The 14364-nt window shown below is 50.5% G+C and overlaps 1 protein-coding gene across 1 annotated transcript in view; it reads right to left on the reverse strand.

Annotated features, from left to right (window-relative positions):
• Positions 1-12995, reverse strand: part of HVCN1 (hydrogen voltage gated channel 1) — a gene marked incomplete at its 3' end in the record, with an annotated part of 28410 nt that extends 15415 nt beyond the window's left edge. Inside the window, exons 1-3 of the mRNA XM_080940820.1 lie at positions 12875-12995; positions 12743-12786; positions 7993-8124 (exon numbers count right to left, since the gene is read on the reverse strand). Of these exons, the coding sequence (XP_080796946.1) occupies positions 7993-8013 (21 nt within the window). The 5' untranslated portion in view covers positions 8014-8124; positions 12743-12786; positions 12875-12995. The remainder of the gene's footprint in view (positions 1-7992; positions 8125-12742; positions 12787-12874) is intronic.
• Positions 12996-14364: the final 1369 nt, after the last annotated feature.

The raw sequence follows: 14364 nt of genomic DNA on the forward strand, positions 1-14364 counted from the left end.
GTTACCCTGAGTTCCGGTGACTTCTGCCCAAAGCCCCCTCCTCCCAGGCCAGCTATGAATTCCCCCAGGAAACACCTCACCCTGCAAGCAGAAGCCACTGAAGCTGGGGGCTCTCTTCCGAAACCACATATTATGCAGGAGAGGCGAGTTTTCTCGCTGAAACACTCTGACCAGTCAAGAAGTGACTCAAGTAACTGGGATGGAAAGACTTGTGGTAGCAGGCAGAGCAGAAAAGGATTCTGGTTTTAAGTCAAGACTGTCAAGCCAGAAGCAGGAACGTCCCAGAAAAGGGTTGACCACAAAAAAAAAAAAAAGCCATGAACCTTAGTTACCCCATTATCCCAGCCTCTCACTGCCCTAAAAGGATGGGTTCAGGGCTGGAACTAAAACTGGGTGCTGGAGAGATGGCTCAGCGGTTAAAAGCACCGACTGCTCTTCCAGAGGTCCTGAGTTAAAATCCCAGCAACCACATGGTGGCTCACAACCATCTGTAATGGGATCTAATGGCCTCTTCCGGTGTGTCTGAAGACAGCTACAGCGTGTGTATGTGTATATATATAATATTTAAAAAATAAATATTAAAGAAAGATGAGTTCAGAGGAACATGCTGAGCACCTGCCCAGGCTAGGATCCTGTAGACCTTAGTGGCAACTCTGTGTCACCAGTATGGAAAGTCATTTCCCCTCCTCCACTGGGTCGTCTGCCATTGCAGATTCTGTCACTTGGGCCTATCACTGTGCTACCGTCACCTGCAGACTTTGCAGTGGAGACACTGGCACAGACACTCTGGTAAAGTGCTTGCTATGCAAGCGTAGAGACATGAGTTCAAGACCCAGCACCCACACAAAAGCTGGGCATGGTGGCTGGAGAGACCAAAGATAATCTTTCTTGCAGAGGACCCAGGTTCAGTTCCCGACCCTAAGATCAGGCAGCTCATAATTGCTGGTAACTCCAGCCTCAGGGGATCTAATATTCTCTCTTCCACACCTGCACTCACGAGCACACACCCACATACATAGAAAGAATTGTAAAGATAAAAATAAAACATTAAAAGAAAAACAGCTGAACATGGTGTCATGAGTTTATAATTTTAAAGGGTGAGTTCCAGGCCAGTGAGAGGCCCTTTTTCAAAAATAAGTAAGTAGGAGCTGGAGAGTTAGCTCAGTGGTTAAGAGCACCAGCTGCTCTTACAAAGGACCTGGGTTCGTTTCCCAGCAGCCGCATGGAAGCTCATCACTCCTTAGGCACCAGGCATGCATGTGGCACACAGTTATACATGCAGGCCAAGCACTCGTACACTCAAGATAAACCAAGGGTGGATGGCTCCTGAGAAACAGCACACAACATCCAAGGTTAATCTTTGGCCTCTACCTGTAAAAGCTCATGCATGCAAACACACACACACACACACACACACACATGGGGGGGCCCTAGGGGAGCTCAGACCACATTTGTCAATAATTCTGACTGCTGACCCTATACTGTATGACAGACCCCCACCTCTCTCTCCGTGGCTCAGTCTCCCATGCCTGGCTTTCATCCAGGCCAGCTATGAGCTTGGCAGACTAGAGCCTCCCCACTTCCGATGACTCCCACTTCTGCAGTCCCCATTTCCGGCAGTCCCCACTTCCGGTGGTCTCAGTTGCCCAATGTACTGGGCTACTTATGTTCAAGTCCAAAACTGCCTCCATCTCAGTCATGTGTCATGACCCAAACGCTGGATCCCCTCCCACCCTCCCTGCTCACATGCCCCTGCCTCTGACCTGGACCTGTGCCACCCTCTTGTCGATACCAGCTAGGCTGGGTTCTGTCTTTCCCACTGTCCCACCGACACTCTTAGAGAGGAATTGTGGCCTAGCTCTCTGGGTCTCCTCTTGGTGCTCCCCGCCTTTGCTCGTCCCAGGGTCACCCATGTTTCGAAAGCACACCTCATTGGCGGAAGTCTGGGACCAATCTTACCGGTATATCATCCAGGTCTTGGACCTAGATGTTCCTTCCCCAGCTGTCCCTGCCATCATTGGCAGCCATCACACAGTATCTATTCACTGTACCCCTGTAGACCAGGAAGGACTCCATAAATATTTAATGAGTAAATTAACCACATAGTAGAATCAGGGAGCACAAATGCCACCTTCCCTCCCATAGTAGGCCAGCCCAGCACTGAGGGTCTCAGTGCATGCAGTGCATGGGGAAAGATGGCTGAGTCAGGCTTGGCCCCAGGGCTATGTGACCATGTTCTAGAATGCAGGGTCAAGAGAATCCAGGCAGCTAGTGCACACACATAACAGGCTGAACTGTGGAATCTCACTAGAGCAATGGGAACTGGCCATCTTTGGCATGTGCGTCTCTGCTAACAATGTCACTGAGATATTGAAATGGAATCACTCAACATTTAAGTTGTCACTGTCCTTAGGTCACACAGAGACAAAGGGAGGGATCTGATTCTGTGACAAGCCAAGGAGAGCTAAAGCCACTCCCTTCTGCTGGGATACACAGACACCACCTGCTCTCACAGAATCCTGAGAAGTACACTGGGCAGAAGGAATATTTTCTGCATTCCATGAGGCCAGGGGAGGCAAGGACACTGGCCTGTGGTCATTTGTCACAAATCAGTGGTGGGAGACAGCAGGGGTTGCAAAGGGGGCACTGCTACACGCCCCCAGAGAGGGATGGTTTTCGAAAGAGGCACCATGATGTTTCTTTTGTTTTTGTTTTTTTTTTTTAAATGTACATTGGTGATTTGACTGCATGAATGTATGTGTGAGGGTGTTGGATCCCCTGAACAGGAGTTATAGACAGTTGTGAGTTGCCAGGTAGGTGCTAGGAATTGAACCCAGGTCCTCTGGAAGAGCAGACAGTACCTCAACCTCCCTGGTACACGTCACCATGCTCACCTTCTAAAAAAACTGTTAGAAAGCTTGCCTTCGAGGCGGCTATGGGCAAAGGCTTTTGCTATGGAGTCTGACAGCCAGAGGGTAGTGAGCAGAACCTGCATTGAGAGAAGAGAGAATAAAGCTGCCATCTGATCACGCCCGCACGCATGGGCATGCGCACTCGCAGACATTTTCGAGACTATAAATGTAAACAAATTAGGAAGCCTGCATGGTGGCCCTCCTGCCATCCCAGCACATGGGAGGTAGAGGCAGGGAGATCAAGAATCCAGGGCTACACAGTGAATATAAGGCCAGCCTGGCAACATGAGACCTATCTCAAAGCGCGTGAGCGCGCGCACGCGCGCACACACACACACACACACACACAAAACTCTTGAGTCTCTGTGACTTGTTAAATAGGGGAGTGACAGAAGAACTGGCCTTAACCCGATTTCTCTACATTTCAAACTGTCCTCAGCATTCGACCTGGCAAGATCTGTACATACATGAAACAGGAAACAGCCTCAGAGCCTCCCTACACACTGCAGCGCAGGCTGTGGAGACCATTCCCTCCAGCGAGGAGTGGACCAGGGAAAGAGGGTGAGGAGACACTGTCCACCTAATCTGCTCAGTTTAACCTGTACTGGCTGGTTTTGTGTCTCAATGTGACATAAACTAGAGTCATCAGAGAAGGAGGAGCATCAGTTGAGGAAAGGTCTCCATGAGATCCAGCTGTAAGACATTCTCTCAATTAGTGATCATTGAAGGAGGGCTCAACCTGCTGTGGGTGGAGCCATCCCTGGGATGGTGCTCCTGGGTTCTATTAGAAGAAGGCTGAGCAAGCCATGGGGAGCAAGCTAGTAAGCAACATCCCTCCTCTGCGTCAGCTCCTGCCTCCAGGTTGCAGCCCTGCTTGAGTTTCTGTCCTGACTTCCTCCCATGATAAGATGTGGAAGTGTGAGCCAAATAAACTCTTTCCTCCCCAACTTGCTTTTTGGCCATGGTGTTTTATTGCAGCAATAGAAACCCTAAGACACAACCCTAAGAATTGCCATCTGGGGCAAACATGGGTAATAAAGTACTCGGGAGCCAATGCCAGGGAGAGGATGAACCAAACATCAACCACAGGGGTTGTCTTGTAAGAAAGAAAACAGATTCAACCCAAGAGAACTTCCCTAAAGACAAGGGCATTTAAAAATGCCATCTATGTGGGTTAAAGCTAGTAGAAATGGCTCAATCTAATGCACACATGTATAAGCATATATGTGTACATGTATATAAATGCCTCTTATTGTAATTTCTTTAAAAAATATTTGTCTTTATTATTTTCAAATTATATCCCAGGAGGATATAATTTAATCCCAGCATTTGGGAGTCAGAGGCAGGTGGATCTCTGAGTTCTAGGCCAGCCTGGTCTACAGAGCTCCAGGATTGCTGGAGCTACACAGAGAAACCCTGTCCTGAACATCACTCACACACACACACACACACACACACGCACACGCACACGCACACGCACACAATTATGTGTATGTCTATGTGTGTGTGCACTACCTGAAGAGACCAGAAGGGGGCATTGCACTACCTGAAGAGACCAGAAGGGGGCATTACACCACTTAGAGCCATAGTTACAGGTAGTTATGAGCCTCCCAACATGGTCTGGGAACAGAACTCAGGTCTTGTGCAAGAGTGTCAGGTTCTCTTATCCACTGAGCCAGCTCTCCAGGCCCTGCTTTAATCTTTTTACAGTGAGAATTTGCTTAGGTGGAGTTGCTACGACAAAGGCCATGAGTGATGAGTTCACTACATGAACTCTAGCCAACAAAGAGAAAACAGGCCAGAAAAGCTCCCCACCTTTGGCTATGTAGCCCAGGCTAGCCCCCGAACTCAAAATCTTCCTGCCTCTGCCTCCTGAGTGCTATGATCACAACGGTGTACCTCCATATCCAACTAAAAAAGACGATTTTTCAACTTAACATGAATGAGGATATTGTAAGGAGTAAAATCAGGGTTTATAGTAGGTAAGTTTTTCCCTCTTTAGCAGATAGGGAAACTAAGGCCCTGCCTAAGTATGTCAGTGAGTTAGCTGTGTCTTGTGTCCTCCAATCCACACTCAAGCAGGCAAGCTGACCTCAAAGCATGGCCTTTACCCCAATCCTGTGCCCCAGAGCCAGTGCAATTCAGCAACTAATGACCTTTGACCTTCCACCTGTGTTTCCCAATGTCTGCTGTCCTGGCCCAGATACTACCTCTCACTTGAAGGGTGACCCTGCTCACAGCTCCTGCTGCCACCCTGCATCCGTGTGTGTGTGTGTGTGTGTGTGTGTGTGTGTGTGTGTGTGTGTGTGTGTGTGTAGGTTGACATCAGGACTCATCTTTGATATCTTTTCCATCTTATTCACTGAGGCAGGCTCTCTCAATCAATCCCAGAGCTCCCGATTGACTAGTCCCACTCATGAGCCAGCTTGCTCAGGAATCCCTGTCTCTGCCTTCTGAGACTGGGATTACACCCAACACAGCCACCCAGCATTTGTACTGCTTTTTGAGGATTCAAACTCAGGTCTTCTTGATCCAGCCCCAGCCCCAGCCCCACCTGTAGCCCGAGGGCCCTACTGGAAACAGAGCCTGTCTCACCCTATACAGAACAGAGATTAGAGGGGTGGCCAGCTGCTCTCTTCAAACAGCCTGCCTGGTCTAAGTTTCTCAACATCTTAGAACTTGGACTTCCTAAGGGATGTTGCGGCATGCTGTCCTGCCCTCCAATTATCCCTTATGCTTGGAGGGGGTTGGGGGTTGGGTTGTAAGTGCCCCAGGGGAGTCCCCAAGGGACCACCCTCTTCATAAAACCTCTGGGTTGAATTGTGCTGCTGGTGCATAGCTGAAATTGCGGCACTCAGGAGGCTGAGGCAGGGGGATTGAAAAGGACAAGATCTCATAACAGTAAAACCCCTCTGGGTGTGGTCTGGTGTCTAACTGGCTTCTCTGATCCTGAACACCTCATGTCCTGTCACGGTTCATTACTGGAGGAAACAGTGTGTCCTGTGTGACCCCTGGGAGGAGAGTCTTGCGTGTGGCCAGCTTCCTGTCGTCTCAGTCCAATGCCTTCCTCTTGGCTGGCTTAACCTGGGCTACATGTCTGCTTCTTTGCAGCCTTGCCAACAAGGTGCTGAACATGGGGATGGTATGAAGGGCCCTTGCTTAAACCGTCTTTGTTTCCCACTACTCTAAATGATAAAGAACAAGCCCCACCCCTTACCCCCCACACACAAGGCTCACCCCCTCTTCTTCCTGCTGCAACTTTACCTACACATCTGGTCTCGCCTGTCTCTCCCTGCTTGACCATTCTGGCCCCATTCAGCCTGTATTCCAGACCTCAAGGCCTTTGCCCAGGCGGCTTCCTCTAGCACGGAACGTGTCACCTCTCTCACGTTGTCATGTAGCTTTTCTCTCCTCTCCTAAGTTGCTCCCCAGTATCTCCAATCAGGGGTGCCAGACACCCTGCTCCCATTGTATACTCATATACTCATCTTCAGTTGCCTACACCCCTGACTGAACACCCCAGGGTGCAGGCCACACAGGCTCCTGCTCACACGGTACCTTCCACACCTGGCCAGGTCCACGGGCTCCACACTCAGGGACAGTACACTGAGACACACAGACAATGTTACCTACCCAGTGAGAGGCGGGGCCCAGTGAGCCCACTGTCCCCGGCCCCAGCACTGGCTCCGGTGTTCTGAGGAATGCCTATTTATAAAATCAGGGAAGTCTGTAAATAAGCGTTGAAGCCTTTCCTTCACTTGGGTGGGGAGGAAGTTTGAGGTTTGCAAAAACAACCTCTGTGCCGGCTGACTGGCTCAGGTGGGGGGATGAGTGACCAGGTCTACCCAGAGCAGTGCTCCTCAGTCACCTCACCTGGAGGATCAGGAGTCCACATCTCTGAGGCTGTATGGGCAATGGATTCCACAAGAATGGGATGAGGGTGCATCCTCCCCAATCCTAGACCATCCACTCCCTCAGGAGTGCTATATAGAGTCTCCTGAAACAATACCAGCATCCCTGCTACATGGGTCCACACTGGCCTCGCTTATGCCAAAACCTGGAACAGAGTGGCCAAGAGACTTGCCAGAAGTCACACAGCCATGGAGAAACGGAGCCCAATGAGTGTGTGCACGCATACACATACACATGTGTATATATGTATAATTAAAGAAAAATCTAGGAGTCTAGACAAGTTTAAAACCATAAAAGCAAACTATTCAAGCAAGCATTCCAAAGTATGGTGCACCACGCACATCTCTGACTAAAAAAAGGGCCAATCTGCTGCAAGGGGTCCTGTCAACAATGAAGACAGCCCCTGGTGGTGGCCACATACCTGAGCTGGCTCTTGTTTCCCAAGGGGTTTGTCTTGACTGAGTGCTCCATTCCAACATCCAACGTCCATTTCCCCTGCTGGCCCCACACCTAATACAGGCTGGTGAGAATCCTTCAGAACCTTATAATGTATCTCTGCAACTGTCTAACTTCATTCCACTACCCAGAGCCTCCTGGACTTTCTACTTCAGCTGTGACTTCTTCCTCTGGGGACAGGCATCTGTCTACCTCAGTGGTTAGGGCCACTAGTTAAATAACAGGAGCTAACTAAAACGTCACCCCTACCATGTCACTGGCCTCTTACCTCATGTCCCCCACCCCCACCCCGTCTCACTGTAACCAAAGGCTGCAGACAGTTTCATGTCTGATTTCATCCCACTAGTTGTGGGTAGCAGACCCCTAGAAAGCCCAGCAATCTTCCCTTGACCACCTGCTCCTCTCTGTAAGTACCCACAGCACCAAGTTTGAGACCACACCTGTACATTAGGATATCTAGAAATCTTTGCTTGGCTTGGCTTCACTGAGCCAGAATGATGACCTCATACTTAATGTGTAGCCAAGGATGATCTTGAATCTCTTAATCCTGACCCCCTGCTCTGCCTCCCAAGTGATTGGGATTACAGGTGTCCCCCACCACACCCAGCCAGGCTCTGACCACATGGTTCTTAAACTAGAAGGATCAAGGTTTGCCTGGCAAACCCTGGCTCCCCTGCTCAGCTCACAGCAAGAACCTCCAGACACGATATACCTTTTGGTCATGGGAAGTCATTTTCCTGTTGTCTCAGGATCCAACAATGAGAGAACCAGAGGCAGACTTGTCACCCCGTTGTCCTGAGCAGACGCTTGCCAATCTGTCCTCACAAGTCTGTTTGATCAGTGCCTGAAAATAAGGTCACAAAATTAGTTAAAAGGGATGATCTGGGAAAACAGCCAATCGATTAGCAATACTCGTGAACATCTGCTTGAGTATTGGATCCACTTTTGAGCATTTGTGAGAGGCACACAGTCACTATGGCCAATGAGTGGAAACAGCCAGTCTCCGCCCACAGAGACACTGCTGAAGAGTCACACAGCAGAACACTATCCAGCCTTTAAGCATCAGCAGCTGCTACAGCGTGGAGAAACCCCGAGAGCACTATACAACGGGAAGACAGCTAGACTCAGCTTGCTGCATGCTGAGCTAGGCGTGTGGTGCGCCTGTAACCCGGCACTCAGGAGGCTGAGGCTGGATGATGAGTTCAAGGCCAGCCTAGACTGCATAGTGAGGACCTGTCTCAAAGTTAAAAATGAACATTGGAGATGGCAAGATGGCTTAGGAGGTAAAAGTGCTGAGTTCAATTCCTGGGACCCACATGATGGAAGGAGAGAGCTGACTCTCAGATTGCCCTCTGACCTCTACACATGTGCCATGGTGCATACACATACACACACACACACACACACACACACACACAAATAAAAATCTTGAAAATACATTCTAAGGCAAGCTTTAACATGGAACCCCAGCTGGCCTGGAGCTTACTGTGTAGACCAAGCTGGTCTTGAACTCACAGGAATCCACCTGCCTCTGCCTCCCTAAGTGTAGAATTAGAGATGTGCACCACCCCCAACAAAAAAATTTAATATTTATTTTTAGTGTGTGTGTGCATGCATGTGATGTGTGTATATATATATGTATGCATGTATGTATGTATATATATATATGATTGCATGAAAGATTTGTTTTTATTTTTTTAATGTGCGTGTGTGTGTGTGTGTGTGTGTGTGTGTGTAGGATTATGCATGTGCTCTCACAGGCCAGACGGAGGATCCCCTGAGCTGGAGTCCATGTGGTTGTGAGCTGCTCGTGGTAATTGCTGGGAATCAAGAAGCTCGGGTCTTCTGCAAGAGTAATCTGCACTATTTACCACTAAACCGCCTTTCCAGGCCCCGAGACCTGTCTAAAGAAAACTTTGGGCACTGGCAGGTCTCTTCGTTCTCTTTGGTTCTAGAATGACTATGTGTGATTTTTTTCAAAATTATTTTTAGCATAGATGACAGAGGCACATAGTAAAACTTTAATCTCCATCTACCCTGCGCTCTCTCCCAGAAGCATTCTTGTAGTTTTCCCTCTTCTCAGGAAAGGCCTGCACCTTCACAAGGGTCTGTATTTTCATAGAAGGCCTGCGCGCACACGAAAGGTCGGTGTGCTCACAGAAGGCCTGTGCCTTCTCTTCCACTTTTTCCTTACACAAATGTGAGTACCATGCCACCACTCAAAACCACACTTATCTCCTCTTGGGGTGGGGAAAGTAGACCAACAGTCTCCCAGAGCACCCAGGCCCTTTCCCCTTGAACCCAGGAGTTCGGCACTTTATGTATGCCCAGTGACCAAATTCAAGACTGTGTAACAGGGGGGTGGTGGCGCAGGTGGACACTGTAACCAGGAGGGTCTGTCCCAGAAGCTGAGGGGAGAGAGTGAGGGGGTGCCGGCAGAGAGAAACATGAAGATGCTGGGAGGCAACTTCATGCTATGTGCACCCCTAAGAACTGGTGGGCCCTCAGACCTGCCTGCAGCCTCTGGAAGAAAGGCAGCCATGAAAAATGCTTTTAGGCTTCTAATCTACAGAACAGAGAGATCATAGCTGGGACTTTTTAAAAACCACCAAATGTATAGTCCCTGCTACAAACGAGGGACACTCACCGTCCCCAAGGGAGCATGCTGTGGCAGTGAGCTCTAGGCAGAAGTGCTCACTGGGATGCCCAGTGCTCCCCCTGTGGGAACATAGTGAGGCTACTGGTGGGCACGATGGGGTTTCCCACCCCTTGCTATCTCAGAACCCTACCACACATCTTACAAACTGTGTGTTTTTACCTATCCCCTCATATGAGCCAGACCAATATCGGACCTCTTTCTCAATCTCTCTCCATGTGAGTTCTGGGGGGGGGGGGGTCACACACTCTCTGCACCTGGACCTCAGCAATTCTGTGAGATTGGCTGTCAGAAGCCTAGGGGTCCCTTGGTCTCTACTTCACAGAACTGGAATTCTAGTCGTGTGGCAACACCAGCAGCTTTTTAATGTACGTAGCCTCCAGCCCAGATGACTGTCAAGAGTGTCAGCAGCTTTGGTGACAGCTCCTAAATAGACAGTAGACAGGCTCAAACGCAACCTTCACAAATGCAGGTGAAGGGCCGGCAATACGGTTTAACTGGTAGCGGTGCTTGGTGCTTGCTGTCAAGTCTGACAACCTGAGTTTGGTCCCAGGACCCACATAGTGGAAGGAGAAAATCCGCTCTGGCAAGTAGTCTTCTGACCTCCACAAGCACACTGTGGCGCACACACACACACACACACACACACTGCAGTTAAATAAACAATCTACCAACCTACATGCAAGTAAAAGCAGGTGTCGAAGAGCCTTGTGTCTTCAAAGCAGAAACTTACACAGAGAAAAACATTGGCTTTGCCAACTGAGAACTGAGAGTTTTGAATCTCGTGTCTTCCCCAAAAAACAAGCCCAAACAAATAAAAATGGTAAAGTCCACTGCTCGTGTGGCTGTGGAGAAACCTCACCTCGGCTAGAGAGATGCTACCTAGTCGGACATCTAGCGATAGGAGCTTGCAAATAGCTACATCCTAGAACTGACCACTTCATTCCGGAAACCTTCCCAGAGCTCCCTAGCAAGTGCGTGGGCAGCAGTGTGAGGCACAGTGGATGCTGTTGCCAATCCCCCAACCTGAATGGGAGAAGCTGAAGGCCATGCAAGCAGGGAGGGAGGAAGGACTTGCTAGGTAGGGTCTGCACAGAGGTGGAGAAAGCAGACTGTTGAGCAACCAGAACTGATAAATGTGAACCAAGCCTGCACTCATTTTGCAAGCAGCCGAGCCGGCTGAGCCTTCCCTCCATGCCAACCACCGTGCTGGGTTCTCAGAGAGCAAAAGGGAAGGGGCCCGGAGATGGCAAACCCCACGAGGACAACACTCAGGGCTGAGGTCACGCTTTGCCACCTGCCTGGTGGGAGAAAGCAGAACAGAGCAAGATGGCAAACCAGGCTCTTGTGGGGACAAGTGTCCCAGGAAGAGGAAGATCCTTTGACAGCAAGAACTTAAGAGGACAGAGTAGGGAGTGGAGAGAGAGAGAGAGAGAGAGAGAGAGAGAGAGAGAGAGAGAGAGAGAGAGAGAGAGAGAGAGAGAGGGAGATGTGGCAGGAGATCTGAATTAAAAATAATTGTCAGGCTGGGCCTAGTGGTGCACACCTTTAATTCCAGAACTCAGGAGGCAATTTCTGTGAGTTTGAGGCCAGCCTGATCTACAGAGAGAGTTCTAGGACAGCCAAGACTACATAGATAAATCCTATCTCCAAAAACAAAAGAAGGAGAAGGAGAAAGAAGAGGGGGAGGAAGAAGAGGAAAAGGAGGAGAGAAAGAGGAGGGAGAAGATGAGGAGGAAGGTAAGGAGGAATGTGAGGAGGAAGAGGAGAAGAGGAGGGAGAGGAGGATTAAGAGGAGGAGGGAGAGGGAGGAGGAGGAATTGAATAAGAGGTCTAGCAGGGCTCTCAGCTTGGGTGGAGCTCATGGCCAAGAGTCACATCAGGGACATGATGGGGAAGGCCAAAGAGGATGGAGGGTAGTCATGGTGACACAGCATCCAGACTGGAGATCTGTGTAGGCTAGAACTTGTGACTGGCCTATTTGGAGTGGGAGTTGGGAAGGAGGGATGGAGACACAAGCTACAGGCCAGAGGTCCTGGGCAAGGAAGTCTGGGGACACAGTCTGGGCTTCTTCCTTCTTGCTAAACATGGCCAAGGAAGGGCTGTGGGCTGCCCAGCAGCTCTGGAATTGGGTAAGACCCAGCCTAGAGATTTTCAAAACCCTGCCTTGACCAGCCTTTCTACCAGGGGAGTCTTGGAGGGCAGAAGTTGCAGTCCCCAACCATGGCCTTACTCAAGAAACCTCAAGCTGCTGCTGGGCAGTCAGGAAACACTACAAACCTCTCAGAGCCCCCCCCCCAACCTGAGATAAAATGACCAACAGGCAGAAACGCCTTCAGTGGGGCAAAGGTTGAGCCTAGAGGAACACAGCTCCCAAGTGACCCTGTGCTAGGTTTGGGGTGGGAGTGGGAACTGCTAAGCACCCCCTCCAAGCATTTCAGCATTCCTGGTGCCATATGGAATGCCACAAGGCAGAGTCCCACAACTAAGGCATGTAGAGCAGTAGGTGCTGGGTAAGGGTGGGGGCTTCTGAAGGGCAGAAATTCATGCTGCTCTCAGTCTTATGGTATAACCTGGCCCCAACCCGCCCACCCCCATTCTTGTTCCCTGGCACCCCTGAACCCAACAGATAGGGGTTCAAATCATTTCCAGAAGGCTCTGCTACATTGGGTTTCTTCTTGCTAGGGTTTATTGGTGTGCTGGCATCCTTTGGGCCTGCTCTTGGGGTGCCAGCACCAACTGCTGTCTACCTGGGGTAGCTGTGGGGCTCTGGGATGGGGAAGGGGACTTAGGACTTCACACCCACCTGCTGGTAGTTCCGCCTCTGCCTCCTTTGCAGGCTCTCTCCACCTGTATGAGGGGGACACTGTTACTTCTCCACAAGTCACACGATGCTGGGTGTGGCAGAGCCATGGTTGTGGATCCAGGTAACACCCACCAGTAGAGGAGGCGCTTGTCAAGACCCAATTTCCCCCGGGAGGATAGTGGGTGGGCAGTCACAGTTCAAGGAGCAGCCAGGGCCTTGTTCACCCCACGGTGCCCCCTGGCCTGGTCCTCCCCTCCCTGCAAGCCAGAACGGACAAAGGAGCATCGGGGAATCACGAGGATGGAGGGTGGCCAGGGCTTCCTTCCTTCCTCCCTGGCCCTGCAGCTGTCGGGTGTGCAGGGTGGAGGAGCCGGTTGTGGCTGCCCTCAGCTCAAGATGCCACTGAAGCTGAAGGGAAAAGGGGCGCCCCAGCCCCCCCCCCAGCCCCATCCTCGTTACCTGGCAGCAATTCGCTCAGCCTGGCTCTCATCCCCAGGACAGAGAGACTCAGGCACACCCCTGCTCTGAAGAGCCCGGGAGGGGGGCGGTCCCATATCTCTGGGGGTGTGGTGTGGCCGGAGTTTCCACAGCTGCTCTAACTTACTGCTGCAAACTCAGTGGCCTAAGGAGGCACCAGTGTGCTGCTCCCACACAGTTGAGAGGCCCCAACTCTGAAGCTGGCTCTCAAATGGACAAAGACCAGGGTATGCACAGGGCTGGAACTCTCTTCCCCCTCCCTCTCTTACAAAGCCCCTGTGCTTACTGGAGGAGATGCACTCCCTAGCTGGATTCAGAGGGCCAACTGATACAAGATCAGGCTAAAGAGAAACTTTTTGTGTGCCCATGGAGATGGTCCCAAGAAAGTAAGGGCAGAAGAAATTTATCATAATCGGGTGAAGGAATGATTGGACCCAGGCTCTCTGGGGTGGGGAGGGAAACTGAGGAGCATCACTGAAAGACAGTGTGTGTGTGTGTGTGTGTGTGTGTGTGTAGGGGACATTCAGGGAAGAAGTGGACTTCCTAGCATGCCTATTCAGATCTACCACAGCACAAAAGCCCTGGTCCATATAATGGAAGCCATAGCTTAGCTTCTTCGGAATTCCAGCCCTTTACGGCTGCTGTGTGTAAAACCCCAAAAACCTGTTTCCTTAAAGTTCAGTGACTTCAGCATCAAATAATCCAATTCCACCTAATTAAGCAGGCCATCTGCAACACGTGTTTTACTGTAACCACCTGCAGGTGTGGGCTAGCCTCCATCCAGATCCTCAGCTTCATGGCTCACTTTGGACTAAAGGCTAGATCGCCACAGGTTCTGGGATGCTGTGTGGCATTGCCTGGGAACATCATCTGCTTCCCATTGGACCCTGATCTGCTGGCTACTAACAGCTCCCCTCTCCTCCGTGCTGGTGGCTAGCTAGGTTTTGTGGTGGCGAGCCTCCCAACTTATGCTTTGATACGATACGATAGCCTCATGTCAGCTCCGAAGGTACGGCTTGCTCCATTCTGAACTCCAGCCTTCTTGTGTTTCATCAAAAAAACTTATCTTTCAGGGCAGGAGAGATGGCTCAAGGGTTAGAGCACTTGCTGTTCTGGCAGAAGACCCAAGTATGGTTCCTAACACC

Source organism: Micromys minutus, assembly GCF_963924665.1.
Source record: "Micromys minutus genome assembly, chromosome: 29".
Classification (NCBI taxonomy): domain Eukaryota; kingdom Metazoa; phylum Chordata; class Mammalia; order Rodentia; family Muridae; genus Micromys; species Micromys minutus.